This window comes from Pavona decussata, unplaced genomic scaffold (assembly GCF_977016875.1).
Source record: "Pavona decussata unplaced genomic scaffold, jaPavDecu1.1 SCAFFOLD_122, whole genome shotgun sequence".
NCBI lineage: Eukaryota > Metazoa > Cnidaria > Anthozoa > Scleractinia > Agariciidae > Pavona > Pavona decussata.
This window is the reverse complement of record NW_028145536.1, coordinates 420,082-439,057: the sequence shown is the minus strand read 5'-3', so window position 1 is coordinate 439,057 and position 18,976 is coordinate 420,082. Positions and strand designations below refer to the sequence as shown.

Below are 18,976 nucleotides of genomic sequence, written 5' to 3'. Positions count from 1 at the left end.
TGAAATCAATCATCGCTAGACAAGTGAACGAGACTCGAATACGTTTATCAGTGATTCTTTAGTGCGTCGACTATTTGGGGGGAATTTTAAATGAAATACTTCCAGAAATGTACTAGCACGTCCATATTAACCTCCTTGCTATTATGTTATGCAGAAATCTGGCCTTCTCTCCTCAATAGCGCGGAAGCGCAGCATAAGCCTTGTTTAAGATTTGAGAATAAATATCCACTAAAGAATCTCATATAGTCCTATTTCTTTCAAAACTACCTTCATCTGTGAAACTTTCAGTGGACAATTTAACAATTGCCATTTAAAATGTTTAGCATTAAGCTGTCTTCATATGGAAATCACTTCTTCCCAGCCCAATTAAAGGAATGGGTAAGTTACATAAAAACACTCAAGTCTGAAGTATAAAGTGTCATTCCCTTTACTATGTCAACGCATTTCCTGTGTCCTTCTTCATTGTTATATTTTGTTTTTAATTTCAGTAATAAATATTCATTTTATTCATCATCGCCTTCTCTCTAGTCAATAACGCGTGAAGTGCAGCATAAGCCTTGTTAAATATATGAGGATAAATCGCCACTGAAGAATCACATCTAGTCCTATTTCTTTCAAAACTACCTTCATCTGGGAAACTTTCGGTAGACAATTTAATAACTATTGCCATTTAAAATGACTAGCATTAAGTTGCCTTCATATGGAGATCACTTCTTCTCAGCCCAAAGGAATGCGTAAGTTACATAAAAACACTCAACACTGAAGTCAAAAACAATAACTTTATTTGTGTGAAGTCTAAAGTGTGTTTCCCGTTATGTCAACGCATTTCTTGTGTCACTTCTTCATTGTTATATTTTATGTGTTGTTAATTTCAGTAATAAATATTCACTTTATTCATCATCACTATGAATACAATTTTTACTTCCATGTCTTCTATGTTGTTCGATATCATGGATCGACCGATGGAGAGAACGAAGAGAGAAAGTACCTAATTGATCATGTTAAAACAAGATAAAGATGAACTGATACATTTGAAGATTTCAGACTTTAACATTAATACAAGCTATTTCCAAAGATAGGTATTTAATGATCGTGCTTAGAAACAGTGACCTCACATATACGTCTCGAATAATATACGAGCGGAAAATTTTCACATTCCAATTTCTTTACCATGCGGCCTCTTTTACGCGAGTTAGGTACCACAGATGGCAATAAAAATATTTAGCACGATTTTATGTAAATAACACCCAGCTTTTTCTATCCGATTTTAACATTTTACTGTTCGGAAGCAAGTCCACCTTCAAGTCGACAATTGTGCAATAAAGGGCGAAAAGCCAGGCAGGAGTTGTTACTGCTGATCAAGCATTCGAACACGAACTGTGTTGAGTTTAGTATGGAGGGACCTCGGTAAACATCCCAATGCAGCAATTGCTCTGTACCATAATTATATACTGACATGCATACATCACCGTTTTGGAAAAAAGTTGTGGCATCTAGAAATACCGGTCTCACTTGTGTGGTTATTTTCCTCAGTTGGAATGACTTGATGGACTAACTAGAATTAAAAAAAATAATAAAATAAAATGAAATTCGACCGTGCGAGACGTCATGCTAAACAAGAACTTTCTGTGAAGCCGCCCGTAATGGTGACCATTAAAACATGGCTCTTGGCATGTCCTTAGGGTAGATCCATTAGCGCTGGTCAATTGTGGAGTTTTAGCACTCCAGAAACATAGAATAATGGCGATAAAGGATGAAACAGTTTCCACTAAAAATGTTGTCCCATAATGTACTATGAGAAATAATTCCTGCCTCTGTTGCTAAAGAGCTGCTTTAAAATTTATTCCACATAGAGATCGCAAGAAAGCATGTTTTAGCTTCCTTTATGTAAACATTTGTCACTGATATAATTTATTATTTGTCATACAAATTAAAGCCGTCATTTCAACCAAGCTTCTGCCGACCGATAAAGGAGCTGTCGAGAAGAAAAAGGTTATCGACTTCAGCGAAGGTAGGGTAGAGTTCGATTCAATTACTGCCTCGCATTTTTCAGTTAAGTAAGAAAAATTTACTCTCTGAAGATGTATTGGTGAAGTGAATGATGACAAGCACGGAGTGTTTTTTGCTAGCCGCCCCTTGTATTATCGGGTTTGAAAGTTTACATTGTCTTCACCTTCTAACTGGCTGATTGAGCCAAATACAACGAAAAACCGTAAAATCGTTTCAAATGTATCCTGAAATGAACTTCCCCGAGTTAAGTCTTTGTTAGCGTAATTTTATTTAAGATATTATGGTGAAGCCTGGCACTGCCACCAGAAATCTACTGGCACATCCACTTAACTCATTGCTATTCTACAATGGAAGGACCCGCCTTCTTTCCTCAATAGCGCGTGAGGTGCAGCATATACGCCTTGTTAAATGATATTTGAGAATAAAAAGCACTAAGGAATCACATCTAGTCCTATTTTCTTCAAAACTACCATATTCGGTTAAGCGTTCAGTAGTACAATTAAAATATTATGTAAAAGGATGCCATTAAATTGTTTTCACACGGAGATCGTTTTTCCTCAGCCGAACAGGATCCAAGGCCACTCTGATAAAAACACCCAACTCAGTCTGAAGACTGAAGACTGAAGTCTGAAGTCTCATTCCCACTATGTCAACGCATTTCTTGTGTCTTTCTTCTTTGTTATATTTTATAGCTTTTTAATTTTCAGTAATAAATATTCACTTTATTCATCATCACTATGAATATAGTTTTTCACTTGCATATCTTCTTTGTCGTTCGATTTGAGAGACGGGGTGATGGAAGAGAGAAAGAACTAAATTGATCAAGTCAAAACGAAATTAAGATTAAATGATACATTGGTGGTTTTCAGACTTCACTATAAGAAAAAGCAATTTGCAATGATTGTTTCTTAAAAAAAAATAAAATATTTCCAAAGCGATGTACCTAATACAGTGATCTCACATGAACATTGTTTTGACTCGTAGGCCGCAACAATTAAGAACATTTGTTACCCTACTTATTGATAGTCAGTAGAAAATTTCGTAGCCTTGAATCATGAAAGCTGTTTTTATTCATTTTATTTTATTTGGAATAGAAAAGAGCTGGAGACAGCAGAAACGTTATACGAGATCAATTAAAGAATATGTAAAGAAGGCATTACTGACAAACTGTCCTTATTTTGTCACACCCCGTAAACGATTGACGCCCCTTTCGATTATTCTAACACAAGAGACGATATACGCCTTTCTTTAGCAAATAGCACGGTTTCTTAAAAAAAAAAAATTGAATTTGCAATTCAATTTTAAAATTCACGCTGAGTTTAGTATGGAGGGACCTCGGTAAACATCCCAGCAGTTGCTCTGTACGATAATTATATACTGACATGCACATATCACCGTTTAAAAAAGAAACAATGACATCTAGAAACACCAGTCTCACTTGTGTGGTTATTTACCTCAGTTGGAATGGCGTGATGACTAGTACTTAGAATGAGAAAAAAATAAAATGAGATTCGACCGTGCGGGCCGTCAGGCTATAAAAGATCTTTCTGAGAAGCCGTCCGTAATGTTGACCATCAAAACATTTCTCTTGGCATGTCCTTAGGGTACATCCAAGAGTGTGGTCAGTTGTGGATTTTCAGTACTCTAGAAACATAGAATAATGGCGATAAAGGATGAAACACGTTCCATTAAAAATGTTGTCCCACAATGTACTATGAGAAAATTAATAATTCCTACCTGAATTGCCTAAGAGCTGCTTCAAAATTTATTCCACATAGAGATAGTAAGAAAACATGTTTGGCTCCCTTTATGTAAATATTTGTCACTTTTATAATTTATTATTGGTCATACGATATTAAAGTCGTCATTTCAACAAAGCTTCTGGGGAGAAAAGAAGTGTTGAGAAGAAAGGTTATCGACTTCAGGGAAGGTAGGCTAGAATTCGACCCATTTACTGCCTCGCAGTTTTCAGTTAACTAAGAAAAATTTTATACTCTGTGCATGTTCTGGTGAAGTAAATGATGGCAAGCACCGAGTGTTCTTTCAAGTCGCGCTTTTTGTATAATTGGATGATAACAGTTTGCATTGTTTTCAGCTACAAACTGGTATTGACCCAAATATAACGAAAAATTAACCGTAAAAACATTTGAAATGTATCCGGCAATAAACTTCCTGGAATAGTGTTAAATTATCGAGTTATTTTATTGTGAAACCTGATACTTCCACCGGATATCTAATAGCACATCCACATAACTCTTTGCTATTCTGCAATGCAGGGATCTCACCTTCTTTCCTCGATAGCGCGTGAGGTGCAACATTATTACTATGTCTTGTTAAATATTTGAGAATGAAAAAGACTAAGGAATCACGTCTAGTCCAATTTTCTTCAAAACTAGCATCACCGGATAAACTTTCAGCAGACAATTTGAACATTATGCAAACGGATTGCCATTAAATTGTTTTTACACAGAAATCGTTCTTTCTTAGCCGAAAGGGATCCAAGGTCACATGAGAACACTTAGCTCAGTCTGAAGACTGAAGTCTGGGCCCAGTTGTTCAAAGCCCCATTAAGGTAATCCTGGGTTAACGTGAACTTTGATTCGGGTATATTTACTAATCCGTAACGATTAGTCCAAAGATTTTTGTCCTTTAGTATTGCCTTAGTCTTTTCTTTACCATAAGCCTAAAATGAGCCTTTAAAATCATTTTTAATGAGTAAGATGAAAACGTCGGTTAACTTTTAATCGTGGGTTAGCGTTCATCGGCTTTCGAACAACCCTCATTCCCACCGATGTCAACGCATTTCTTGTGTCTTTTTTCTTTGTGATATTTTATAGCTTTTTAATTTTCAGTAATAAATATTCCCTTTATTCATCATCACTATGAATAGAATTTTTACTTGCATATCTTTTTGGTCGTTCGCTTTGAGTGACGGGGTGATCGAAGAGAGAAAGAATTAAATTGATTATGTTAAAACGAAATAAAAATCAAATGATACATTGGCAGCTTTCAGTCTTCACTATTAGATGAAAAGTTATTTGCAATGATTGTTTCTTAAAAGAAATAAAATATTTCCAAAGCGATGTACTTAATACAGTGATCTCACATGAACAATGTTTTGACTCGTAGGCCGCAACACTTAAGAACAGTTGGTACTCCACTCATTGATTACGGTCAGTAGAAAATTTCGTAGCCTTGAATCATTAAAGCTGTTTTTATTCATTTTATTTTATTTGGAATAGAAAAGAGCTGGAGACAGCAGAAACGTTATACGAGATCAATTAAAGAATAGGCAAAGAAGACATTACTGATAATTTGTCTTTATTTTGTCACACCCCCGTAAACGATTGACGCCCCTTTAGATTATTCTAACTCAAGATACAATACACGCCTCTTTGTTTAGCAGACGTCTACGCGAGTCAGGTACCACAAACGACGATAAAAAAAAATAAAAAATTAGGACGATTTTTTATGCAAACAACACCCAGGTTTTGCAATTCAATTTTAACAGTACAATTCACTGTTCGGTAGCAAGTCCACCTTCAATTCGACAGTTAAAATAGAAAGGACGGCAAGCCAGGCAGGAGTTGTTTACTGCTGATCAAAGATTCGAACAGTAATTGTGCTGAGTTTAGTGTGGAGGGACCTCTCTAAACATCCCAGCAGTTACTCTGTACCATAATTATATACTGATTTGCATACATCACCGTTTTGAAAAAAAGTCATGACATCTGGAAATACCGGTCTCACTTGTGTGGTTATCAGTACCTCAGTTGGAAAGACTTGATGAACTACTAGAATTAAAAAAATAAAATGAGATTCGACCGTGCGAGACGTCAGGCTATAAAAGAACTTTCTGAGAAGTCGTCCGTAATGTTGACCATCAAAACATTGCTCTTGGCATGTCCTGAGGTACATCGAAGGGGACTGGTCAGTTACGGACTCTTAGTGCTTTAGAAAAATAGAATTAAAAAACATAAACTAAAAATTTCGTCTCATAGTGTACTATGAGAAGTCATTCCTGCCTTTGTTGCTTAACTGGAGCTGCTTCAAAATTTGACCACATAGAGATCGAAAGAATGCATGTTTTGGCTACTTTTATGTAAATTTTTGTCACTTTTATAATTTATTATCCTTCATACGATTTTAAAGCCATCATTTCAACAAAGCTTCTGAGGAGAAAGGAGCTCTTGAGAAGAATCAGGGAAGGTAAGCCAGAGCTCGACCCAATTATTGCCTTGCACTTGTCACTTTAAGGGAAACAAAATTACACTCTAGATGTATTGGGGAAATGAAGAATGTCAAGCACTGGGTGTTTTTTGCTAACCGCGCCTGGTATAATTGGGTGACAACAGTTTGCATTGTCCGTTTACTTACTAACTGGTATTGGGCCAAATATAACGAAAAACCGTTACTGAAAACGTTTCAAATGTATCCTGAAATGAACTTTCCTGGAATAGTGTTTGTTAGAGTAATTTTACTTAAGATATTATGGTGAAGCCTGACACTGCCACCAGAATTTAATAGCACATCCACACACCTCTTTGTTATTATGTAATCCAGGAATCTCGCCCTCAGACAAGCGTTCAACACTTTGTTGAACCATGAAATGACGCAGGCGTTTGAACAGGTCGTCTAACATTGTTGAAAGCGTAAAAAAATGTTGAAGGCTTGTTGAAAGTGTCTTGAATTAAATTTAAATCGGTTTAAACCTACGTTCAACATCTACACAACTTTTCCTTTGTTCTCGAAAATGTTGAATGGTGTTGAAGCCGTTTGAACACATTGCCCAACATCAGTTCAACTTTTGTTGAACGGATGTTGGTGAAACCGTTTAACCGCGCCTTAGGATTTAAACTTAAACACCTTTTTGGTTGAATTTCTGTCGCATACAATAATCTTTTGAAAAGGTTTGGCTTTGTGATCTGTTTTAGGATGAAAAAACGGCGTACTCTGTAAGGAGAGCTAACTCACTCTGAAGTAATTTAAAAACTATATCAAATTTTTAGCCAAATTTTGCTGGCACATAAGAATGATACCAGTATCTAAACACTCAAGAAGCAAGAGTTTCTCGAAGCATAACTCCTACGCCTCATTCTCCCGCGTGCCTTAATTTTGTTACAACCAACCAAGAGGACTGTTCAATTATGGTCTTTTAGTACTTTAGAAACAGAATAATGGCGATAAAGGATGAAACACGTTCCACTAAAAATGTTGTCCGACAATGTACTATGAGAAATAATTCCTGCCTTTGTTGCTAAAGAGCTTCTTTAAAATTTATTCAACATAGAGATTGCAAGAAAGCATGTTATGGCTTAATTCCTTTATGTAAATATTTGTCAGTTTAAATGTTATTGGTCATATGATATTACAGCCGTCATTTCAACAAAGCTTCTAAGGAAAAAAGAGCTGTTGAGATGGAAGGTTATCGTGCCTGCACTTCCTCGTTGAGAAAGTTCAAAACTTGGCAGTGAAGCTACTCGCCTTCGGTTCGTGATTCTACTTGAATTTGAAAAATTTCATGACTTCTTTTTATGGTCTATAAGAGTACAGGCAAAGAAAACTGTCATCAAGTTGTTAACTGCCTTGGATAACAGAGAGTGTCTTATTTACAATATAGATATTTTTGCTCAAGAAATTTCGCCACCCTTTCTCCCTTTTCTTTACATCTACATCTATATTTATACATGGCAAAGGTTGCTTATCGCGCCACGCTGTACTGGTGCTGGTGTATATATTTAACACATTATTAGAAATACGGTGCTGTGTATGGTGTTTATACACGTGCAGAGGAAACATATATGAATATAATTAAAATGTGCCCACAGGGCAAGTTTGAAGGGGGGCCTCTAACTGTATATTTCGAATGTTAAGTGGCAGTTTATTCCACTCTTTTATACTTCTTGGGAAGAACAAGTTCATATATATCTCCCCCATGCTCTAGGTTTGATAAGTGTAGCCTGTGATCTCGTATAATATCTGTGTGGTGGTATTTGCAAGTGTGCTGGTATTGTGATTGCGTTCCTGCCTTTTAGTGACTCTGGGAATATTTCTAAACGGCCTATACCATTTGTTTTATTTTATTTTATTTTATTTTATTATTATTGGTTTTTACTGCAAAAGTTAGAATCGTGAAAATAAGCGGCAGTTGCTCTCTCCATTACCATAAAATTCATAGGCTTGAAGACAGACAGTAAATCGATGTGTAAAATTACGTAAATTAAAACCATAAGGTGCCTTTTCAGTACATATTTGGTTTAGCCTTCTGGAATAAGTTGCATTTTACACCTTTCTGTAATTAAAATGACGCACTTTTACCAGTCAATGGTTAATATGCATCTTACCCGTAAATTAGTCAGGCTTTCCACTCCTCTTTCCATATTTTATGTTATATTTTCCTTGTTTCTTCACTGATGTTTACGGGCACGAAGATGACATAATTATTTAAAAAGACTCTGGGGTCAAGTTATGAAGGGGGTTATGAAGATTTTTAAGTTATTATATCTGAGATTAATTGGGCGCGCGGGAAAAAAAGAACTTTTCAAATTAGCGGGCCGTACAGTGAAATACGGCCCACAAAATTGACCAATCACACCACGCGTACTAACTGAGAGATCTAATAAATTGGTTTATTTCTTTTAGGCAATATGAATGCATGCATTATTTCGACAGATAAGGGTGGAAATATTAATGATTGCGGAAATCCGCCGAATGTTTTTTTTTTTTTTTTTTTTTTATCGCGTACTTACTAAATTTTTAGTTTACGTTCTTTGTTTTATTTAGTCGGGCCGTGCCAAAGTATTATTTTTGCTTTATTCCCAGTTCCAAAGATGAAGTTTTCATACTGCATCTCAGCCCTACTACTGCTGAACTTCAACCTGCTTTCTGGTAACCTTTTTTATTTCCTTTTATGTCCTTTTCTTTCCTTTTTTTTTATCCTTTTGCAAACTTTGAGGTCATGTAATAAATGAACATCAATTTTGTGTTTGAACGTATATTATCAATATTTCCCAACTTGGACATGCCAGCAAGAGTTCTTGTTTACTATGCTCGTATAATTTGATAATGTCCGTCCATTCCTTGGAAAACATTTTGGTAATTTTCTCGGCAGTTTAACTATGCCGAAAGAAATTTAAAAAAAGGACATATATTACAATTTATTTATTTATTTGTTTATTTATTTATTATTTTAGTTACGGGTGATTGTCCAGCAGGAAAAAAAACGGATGATGCACAAGGTCGCTGTTGTGTTTTTCCTTTCACGTATGGAGGAGTATCTTACGACTCCTGTACCACTGTTGGTAATGGAAACAAACCTTGGTGCTCATTTGATGCTGTCTACGTTGGACAATGGGCAAACTGTGGTAAGAAAAATTCGTTGACTATTTAGTAAATACTTCTACTCAATTATTTTTTCTATCGATGTAATGTTCCAAAATAATGTTTTCTAATCAATCCTAGTCAATCCTAGTTTACTTACTGTTAATAAAAGAGCATGTATGTAATTTGCCAAAGATGGAAGTTTCGGTATTTGAAACAGAAGGCTGACAGATCCATGGTTTTATATCACAGTTAATCCATGCACAAACAACCCTTGTCAGAATGGCGGAACCTGCAAAGTAACTGGAGATGATAGTTACAGCTGTCAGTGTGCTGAGGGATTTGAAGGAGCTAACTGCGACAAACGTAAGTAAAGCTTGTGATATGACAGTTGTCCATTCTTTCCCTTCATTCGGTCTTCAGCAGTTTTCAGCATAAACTGAAAACATAAAGATAATGTACTTACTGTTCCATAGGGATTCCATGTCCACCCGGAAAAAAGACGGATGATGCACAAGGCCGCTGTTGTGTTTTTCCTTTCACGTATGGAGGAATATCTTACGACTCCTGTACCACTGTTGGTAATGGAAACAAACCTTGGTGCTCATTTGATTCAGTCTACGCTGGAAAGTGGGCCAACTGTGGTAAGAAAAATTCGTTGACTATTCAACAGCTATTGAGTCCATACTTTCCCTCAATTATTTTCCTATCCATGCAACGTTCCAAAACAAGGTTAACTGCTTATGAGTCAATCTTAGTTTACATTCTATTAATGAACTGAAGAGCATGTATGTAGTTTGCCCAAGGTAGAAGTTCCGGCATTTGAAAAATGAAGAGCTAACATCATTTTTTATATTACAGTTAATCCATGCACAAACAACCCTTGTCAGAATGGCGGAACCTGCAAAGTAACTGGAGATGATAGTTACAGCTGTCAGTGTCCTGACGGATTTGAAGGAGCTAACTGCGAGAAACGTAAGCAAACTTATGTGTTGACAGCTGTCAATTTTTCCCTCCTTTTCATAGCATTTTTCATCATAAACTGAAAACATAAAGATAAACCGCTAACTGTTCCACAGGGATTCCATGTCCACCCGGAAAAAAGACGGATGATGCACAAGGCCGCTGTTGTGTTTTTCCTTTCACGTATGGAGGAGTATCTTACGACTCCTGTACTACTGTTGCTAATGGAAACAAACCTTGGTGCTCATTTGATGCTGTCTACGTTGGAAAGTGGGCTAACTGTGGTAACAAAAATGCTTCAACTATTCAATCTATTTTTTTCTTCAATTATTTTCCTATCGATGAAATGTTCCAAAATAAAGTTTTTTAACCAATCCTAGTCAATCCTAGTTTACTTACTGTTAATAAAAGAGCATGTATGTAATTTGCCAAAGATGGAAGTTTCGGTATTTGAAACACAGAAGGCTGACAGATCCATGTTTTTATATCACAGTTAATCCATGCACAAACAACCCTTGTCAGAATGGCGGAACCTGCAAAGTAACTGGAGAAGATAGTTACAGCTGTCAGTGTGCTGAGGGATTTTATGGAGACAATTGTGAAAAAGGTACACACGCAGCAACGCAAAAAGGCTGATCAGAGGAATGAAAAGTAGAAAGTAAGGATCAAAAGTCAAGTTCATGCTTTGAATCTATCTTTTTTCTCAGAGAGCCCCTGCAAATCTGGCCCGTGTCAAAATGGAGGAACCTGTACAATGACTGGTGCTGATTCATACTCGTGCAAGTGTACTGATGAATTTGAAGGAGCTAACTGCGACAAACGTAAGCGACCTTGTGATATGGCAGATGCCTCAATTTTCTCCTTTCTTTTGTTACCATTTTTCAGCTTTACCTGAAAACAAAAAGATAATCCGCTTACTGTTCCACAGGACTGCCATGTCCACCAGGAAAAAAGACTGATGATCCACAAGGTCGCTGTTGTGTTTTTCCTTTCACGTATGGAGGAGTATCTTACGACTCCTGTACTACTGTTGCTAATGGAAACAAACCTTGGTGCTCATTTGATGCTGTCTACGTTGGAAAGTGGGCTAACTGTGGTAACAAAAATGTTTTGACTATTCAATCTATTTTTTTCTTCAATTATTTTCCTATCGATGAAATGTTCCAAAATAAAGTTTTTTAACCAATCCTAGTCAATCCTAGTCTACTTACTATTAATAAAAGAGCATGTATGTAATTTGCCAAAGATGGAAGTTTCGGTATTTGAAACACAGAAGGCTGATGTATCCATTTTTATATTACAGTTAATCCATGCACAAACAACCCTTGTCAGAATGGCGGAACCTGCAAAGTAACTGGAGAAGATAGTTACAGCTGTCAGTGTGCTGAGGGATTTTATGGAGACAACTGTGAAAAAGGTACACACGCAGCAACGCAAAAAGGCTGATCAAAGGAATGAAAAATAGAAAGTAAGGATCAGAAGTTGAGTTTATGCTTTAAATCTATCTTTTTTCTCAGTGAGCCCCTGCAAATCTGGCCCGTGTCAAAATGGAGGAACCTGTACAATGACTGGCGCTGATTCATACTCGTGCAAGTGTACTGACGAATTTGAAGGAGATAACTGCGACAAAAGTAAGCGAACTTGTGATATCAGAGCAGATGCCTCAATTTTCTCCTTTCTTTTGTTAGCATTATTCAGCTTTACCTGAAAACATAAGATAATCCGCTTACTGTTCCACAGGACTGCCATGTCCACCAGGAAAAAAGACGGATGATGCCCAAGGTCGCTGTTGTGTATTTCCTTTCACGTATGGAGGAGTATCTTACGACTCCTGTACCACTGTTGGAAATGGAAACAAACCTTGGTGCTCATTTGATACTGTATACGCTGGAAAGTGGGCCAACTGTGGTAGGAAAAATTCGTTGACTATTCGACAGTTATTAAGTCCATACCTTCCCTCTATTATTTTCCTATCTATGTAACGTTCCAAAACGAGGTTATCTGATTATGAGTCAATCTTAGTTTACATTCTGTTAATAAAAGAGAAGTTCCGGCATTTAAAAAATGAAGAGCTAACAGATCATTTTTTTATATTACAGTTAATCCATGCACAAACAACCCTTGTCAGAATGGCGGAACCTGCAAAGTAACTGGAGAAGATAGTTACAGCTGTCAGTGTCCTGACGGATTTGAAGGAGCTAACTGCGAGAAACGTAAGCAAACTTGTGATATGACAGGTTTCAATTTTCTCCCTCCTTTTCATAGCATTTTTCATCATAAACTGAAAACATAAAGATAAACCGCTAACTGTTCCATAGGGATTCCATGTCCACCTGGAAAACAAACGGATGATCCACAAGGTCGCTGTTGTGTTTTCCCTTTCACGTATGGAGGAGTATCTTACGACTCCTGTACCACTGTTGCTAATGGAAACACACCGTGGTGCTCATTTGATGCTGTCTACGCTGGAAAGTGGGCCAACTGTGGTAAGAAAAATTTGTTGACCATTCAGCTTCTATTGATGTACTCAGATGTTCCAAACTAAGGTCATCTTTTCATAAGTCAATGCTAGCTTACATACTGTTGATAAAAGAACGTGGAAGCTGACAAATACTTTTTTAATTGAAACAAAGTGTGGTGTTCATTTGGCTCTGTTTACTCTGGCTAATTGTGGTAAGTACACTCTACTGACGTAATAGACATACAGGGCCAGTTTTTTTAACAAAGTCTAATTAAGGCCATGGCTTAAGACAATCAGCGGGCCTCCAAATCTGTTTATAAGTGGTCTATTTTAAGGAGATAAATAGTTTCCTAGTCTGGGATGCAAGCCTTCTTGTTATTATCAGCAGCAGACAATGTTTAGATATGGCTGTTGGCAAAATTAAAAATGGCTTAGAGTTTTGTTAAACACCGTATGAACTGTCTTTTAATAACTGACCCAGAGTGTTTTGGGTAATTTTAAAAAATGCAAGCAGTATTCAGATAAAAGTATTAGAAATGTATGCATTAGTTGTGTGAAACGTTTGTTGGTAAACCAAAATGCCACGAATTTTAGGTAGCACCAGTGCAATCTTTATATTTTGAAGTTGATGAGTGTGCGGCGTCACCGTGTAAGAATGGAGCTAGCTGTAAATTGACTGACGATGGTTACAGTTGCCAACCGTGTCCTGCAGGATGGATGGGAAAGGATTGTGATCAAGGTTGGATATTGAGATTTTGTATAACCAACTTAGAGGAGGAAGCCACATTCTTTCGAGTGTTTGACTGATTCTTAGAGAAAGTTCCCATTTATGATAATTTATAAGATCGTGTTATAACGTGTAAAAATGTTTTTCAGAAATCGTCGGGGAAATTTCTCAGATAAAGTTAGTGAAACTGCTCAGCGTGTGGACAAGGAACCATAAATTAAATAAATTAAATTCTAGATCTGTGCTGAGTTTTAGGACACACAATTAATTGCTAGTTTTATTCCTCCGAAGTATTTCATGCTGACACATTCAAGTCTGCCTATTACTGTGATGTCGTAATTTTATCGCAAATGTCTTTATGAATAATAAGTCATCGCGCTTTAATTGTGCAAACGTTTCAAAACTGTACACTGGTGAGCCTATTAAAGGTTTCAGCAACTGGCAAAACAGGCGGATCGATTCGCTTTTTGCATGAGTTAAACTCATGCACGATTGGAACTTTAGTCTACCATGAAACAACTCTAGCTAGTGGTCAAAGCAATACCCAGACCTCTGCATTTGAGAGTGGTTTCCTGCGCTTGATCCATTCCATGTATTTGCTTCGACCTCTGACTGGTTCACTGTATTGTTCAGAGGGTTCATTACGTGATGTTAACGTATAGCTCGTATGTTGGTTACGGTGATTTCTTTCGTTTTCAAGTAAAAAGCACTTTGCTATTGATGATTATTATTGATCATTAATCATGCTACTACTCTATTTTCTTCCTAGATGTTGATGAATGTGAATCAACTCCTTGTAAAAATGGTGGTACATGTGTAAACAAACAACCAGGTTACTCTTGCCAATGCAAGGACGGTTACGAAGGACAACAGTGTGAAGAAGGTATACATACATTTTGCTCAATTATTGCAAGTGTAAAACCTCTGGCATTGGGCTCTATCGCTCTTATCGTTCCAGCCGAACTTCATCCTTGGACCGACTTAGGACCAAACTATCCGGCATATCGTGTCTTCCCTATCAGCCGAATGGGTGACGTCACATTTAATCACGTACCCAGACCTCCCACGGCCAGACGGAGCAAAATTGAGTGAGATCCGGGTACGAGATTAGTCAGATTTCATCGTGCGCCAAACATGAGACGAGGCTGCTTTTGCCACAGTTTGGCCTTTTGAACAAACCTTTGGTCAATTACAAAACAACAACAAGTAAAAAAAAAAAAATAGCCTGTATGTTCTATGTTACGTTGGGCGCTGCATCGGCTATACTACCAAATTAAAACAGAGCAATTTGAAAGCAATTTCTATGGAATCCGATCATTGCCCTAGCCTGTTGAAGGAATACCAAGCCAATCGGTAGGCTGCGAAAAGCTACAATAAACACACTTTAACTGCTTTTTCTGGCCACAGAGGTCCACAGTGCTTCATTACTGGTTGTTAAATTAGTGTCTGTAAGTTCTCATGACATTTTCATAACGCGATGTTAATGTTGATAATGTTTTTTTATAACATTTTTATAATTTTTATAACGCGAGAACTGCAGAAAGAATAACTAGATCAAAAGATGAAAGTGAGCGAGGATTTAATAATTCAAATAGCAATAAAGCATGTTTACGTACTTAAAGCATGTTTCTTTTAAAATTTAACATTTGCTTGAGATGGATTATTTCCTTCAGACATCAACGAATGTGCAAGCAATCCTTGTGTTAATGGCGGCACTTGTAAAGACGAGATTGGCCGATACGTTTGTGAGTGTCCTACAGGATACGAGGGAGTAAACTGTCAAACCGGTAAGTAATTATATTAGAACCAAGACAGGCCGCTTTACATGGAAGGCGAGGTCACCCGGGTTATCGTCCAGCCGAGATCAAAGGATAACCCGCCTTTAACAACTTCAAAATTCGCACAAACTATTTCATTACATTATCGAGGATAGTGCAGTCCTTACCTGGAAAACTACTGTAAAAGTTAGATTTTCCGCAGCATGCTCCTCGAGTAAAAACCCAAGAACACGTGTGTTGAAAGCAATGTTCGGTTTACCAACCGTGTTAGTAATAAACCGTTGCGAAAAGCATCATTACAACTACGTAATAAAGTTTTGCAGTAATTCCTTTTGTTTATTGGATGTTAAGGACCAGTTATTTTAACAGAGTCGAGTCTAACTTTGGCCCCGGCTGAAGAGCAATCGGTGGCCCTCCAAATCTGTTTATAAGTGGTTTATTTTAAGTAGATAAATGGTTGTCTAGTCTGGGATGCAAGCCTTCTTGTTACCGTCGGCAGTAGATAATGTTTAGATATGACTGTTGGTAAAATTGAAAATGGCTAAGAACGTGGTCTTGTTAAACACCGTCTAAACTGTCTTTTAATAACTGACCCTAAGTGTTTTACATCCTCTTTTACTGAATTTTATTTATCCAGACATTGACGAATGCGAGAATGATCCCTGCCAAAATGGTGGTACCTGTGTTAATTCTCCCGGAAGTTACTCGTGTAACTGTGCTGATGGTTACACTGGAGATCACTGTCAGGAGGGTAAGATCGGCGCTTTTATTCAGAAAATATGTTAAAATGTATCAAAATCCGAAGCCCATCTACCTCATCTATCATTTTTTACAAGTTCTCAAAGACATAAACTGAATAATAATAACACACGATAGTTTGAAGCGTCCAGTGTTTACCTTAGGGTACATAAAAGTATTTCTTTCCAAGGAGTAGTTCGTGTGCTTCACATTCGGTAAAATTCCTTGTACTGGAGAGTTCTTACAAGAAGCCTTTCTAAAAATCTGAATGTCCCTTTTTCCAAGTAGTTCCCTTATATCTACTTTCTTTGAAAAATACTTGCATTTATAGCAGCGATCTAAAAAACGTTGAATACTATTCAAAGCGGCAGTAGATGCTCCGTGTACCGATAAACCATTGTTAAAATTAGGCATTACAATCGTCTGGAATAAATGATCCAGCTCATGCTGATGGTAACCTTCTTTTCTAAGGGTTCTAACCACATGTAGGTACTTATTAGCCTTAACAAGCTTTTCTTACACCCATGATGATTTTACAAATAAATTCAGCTGTTCTGAGTTGAATACTGACACATAGTTAAAGTATATAAGGAACGCGGTCATGAAGGCACAGTGTGTTAAAAGATAAATTTTAAATGTTCAACAACCTAGTTACGTGCGATCGGAAAAGCGACAATGCGGGATGTTGTGCTCAGTGAGTTATCATATAAGTACACTCCCACTGTGTTGATTTACAACAGATTTCATCTGCAAACTCTAGCTAAAAATAAAATAACTGGTTGTATCTTTCTAAATTAACAGTTATTGATTATGCTGAAGATGACGTAGAAATATTTTTTATTTTCTTGCAGTTAATTGGAAATCTATGGGATGTTACAAAGAACACAAAAAGACAAAGAAAAAAGTGCTTCCACGTAAATTTAAGACCGTCAAAGGCATCAAAGTTAAAAATCCGGATCTTACAAAGATTGTCACCGAGTGTAAAGCTGCAGCGGAGAAAAATGGCTTCGAAATTTTCGCTATCCGAGTAAGAATTAATTAAACACGTTGAAATAACAAGCGAGGAAATTAAGGCCAGTAAACAAACTGTCCAAAAATTGCTTCGCTTTTACTTAATTAAAAAGTACCCTAATCCTTGTTTTTCTGCGGGTTTAATTCCTGTTCCGTATCAATTCAGGGAAACAGCGGTCCACAAATTTCACCTTAATCAATTTACTGTTATGAAAACGGCAGGAATTTGTTAAAACATTGCTCCTTTTTCAAAAGGGAAACTCGAGAACAAGGAGTGCGCCGCCATCTTGCATTCAGAGAATGCCAATTTCATTCTCCGTTTCTTCGCGCTACTTTCTCAGCAAATTAGAAGTAAATATCAAACCAATAGCGACTTACTCGCACACGTTTTCCCGCGTTTGATATCGTTCCATGTACTTCATTTGAGCTCTGATTGGTTCATGGTTCACGGTGCTAGTATTTTAGTAATCACTGAAACCAATCACAGCATTGATAATAATAATAATAATAATAATAATAATAATAATAATAATAATAATAATAATAATAATAATTAATAATAATAAACAAACACTGTTGCTTAAAAATATTATTTTTTTTTAATTGAAATGAAATGTGAATAGGTTTTTAATAGCTCTTTTTAATATACTTTTAACTTGTAAATAGCAATTTGTGTGGAATATTTTAATAAAGAATTTTCATAATAATAATAATAATAATAATAATAATAATAATAATAATAACTTTATTGTCGTGCCACGAAAAAAACGTAGCTGAGGGGAGAAGTCCCCTCTTGGTAGGCAGTCACTTTAAAGCCAAAGATGCTTTAGGGTAAAGGTATTTTAGGAATAGAGTATAAGCTAACAACTCACCCCCTCACTCCCCCTCCCAACAGGGCTCCAGGAGCATGAGAGTTAAAGCTTTCCTTGTTGTCGAGTGGTAACAATTTTAATCGATGTGCGAAGGAAAATATAGATCCGCACCATTCCCACATAACTTTAAGCTATAAACAAACGCGAATGCAACAAACCACGTTTGCTGTTACAGGGCGTCAACAAATGTGTCACATCCAAGGATGGTAAGATGGTTGATTACAAGATTCACGGCGCGTCATCAAAGTGTTTCACTGATGATCAGGGTAATGGTGCTGGCAAAGCAGGGGCCAATTTTGTTTACACCAGGTAATATACATGGTGCTTCTTGCAAATGCTTGGTTTTACTAATAATGCGTTTTATTTTAATGTGACGTCAGAGTGCTCTCAATTCGTTTAGGACGTAGTCAGCCGCAGTCCCATTTGTTGTGGTAAAAGTAACAAAACTAACTAAACTGTTCAGAGTCAAACGTCAAACCCAGATGAACTAAAACCAGCAGAAACAGTGCAAGTCAATCCACCAAAGAGGGGGAACATAACTTCAAGGGCAGAAATTGTATCGTAGTTGAAGAAAATATAACAAAAGAAGAAGAAGAAGAAGAAGAAGAAGAAGAAGAAGGAAAGAAAATAATCGATATTTTCAACAGACTGCCAAAATATTGATCCAAGGACACATTAAATTCCCTAAAGAAACACATGCAACACCAAACTGATACCTGATAAATTTTTGGAAAAGTCATCTAAAAGTTTTGTGCTCTTTGCTTGAACATTTTGCGTAGGTAGTCGTTTGAACTCCCCTCAGCCGCTACCCCACCCCCCACCCCCCCCCCCCCGCCCCGATTAAATTGGTTTAAAGATCAAAACCTAACTAAGAACAAACACGTTTATTTGGGTGTTGTATTAAGTATTGACTTATCATAGTTTGTTATCCTTATTTTATTCTTAAGGTAAACAAGACACCTCTTCAAGGAGACATCAAAACATCATGGGATCAGCTAGTAGTAGATTCTAATCCGCTCAGTGGGATAATACATGGGTTGATTATTAATTAGGAGAGAAATACTGAATGCCGAAATAAAGTAAACAGAAATGGGAA

General features: G+C 36.9%; 1 protein-coding gene across 2 annotated transcripts; it reads left to right on the top strand.

The window, feature by feature from the left end:
- The first annotated feature begins 3,872 nt into the window (after window positions 1–3,872).
- LOC146469520 (uncharacterized) lies at window positions 3,873–18,976 on the top strand. 2 transcript variants are annotated; one of them, XM_085123127.1, is made up of 22 exons: window positions 3,873–3,940; window positions 8,833–8,898; window positions 9,204–9,374; window positions 9,583–9,696; window positions 9,807–9,974; window positions 10,192–10,305; window positions 10,410–10,577; window positions 10,787–10,900; window positions 11,001–11,114; window positions 11,222–11,389; window positions 11,597–11,710; window positions 11,811–11,924; window positions 12,034–12,201; window positions 12,393–12,506; window positions 12,612–12,779; window positions 13,380–13,493; window positions 14,251–14,364; window positions 15,155–15,268; window positions 15,897–16,010; window positions 16,849–17,024; window positions 18,056–18,189; window positions 18,828–18,976. In XM_085123127.1, the coding sequence occupies exons 2-22, from the start codon at window positions 8,841–8,843 to the stop codon at window positions 18,829–18,831; spliced, it is 2,637 nt and encodes an 878-aa protein (XP_084979253.1). In that variant the 5' UTR covers window positions 3,873–3,940; window positions 8,833–8,840; the 3' UTR covers window positions 18,832–18,976. The 2 variants fall into 2 exon arrangements, with proteins under 2 accessions (XP_084979253.1, XP_084979254.1); XM_085123128.1 differs by lacking the exons at window positions 3,873–3,940; window positions 12,034–12,201; window positions 12,393–12,506.

Coding starts and splice junctions, on each gene's coding strand:
- LOC146469520 (XM_085123127.1), top strand. CDS start 8,841: ATGAAGTTTTCATACTGCATCTCAGCCCTACTACTGCTGAACTTCAAC. Junction 11,115..11,221: donor AGGAGCTAACTGCGACAAAC/GTAAGCGACCTT, acceptor ACTGTTCCACAG/GACTGCCATGTCCACCAGGA. Junction 12,507..12,611: donor AGGAGCTAACTGCGAGAAAC/GTAAGCAAACTT, acceptor ACTGTTCCATAG/GGATTCCATGTCCACCTGGA.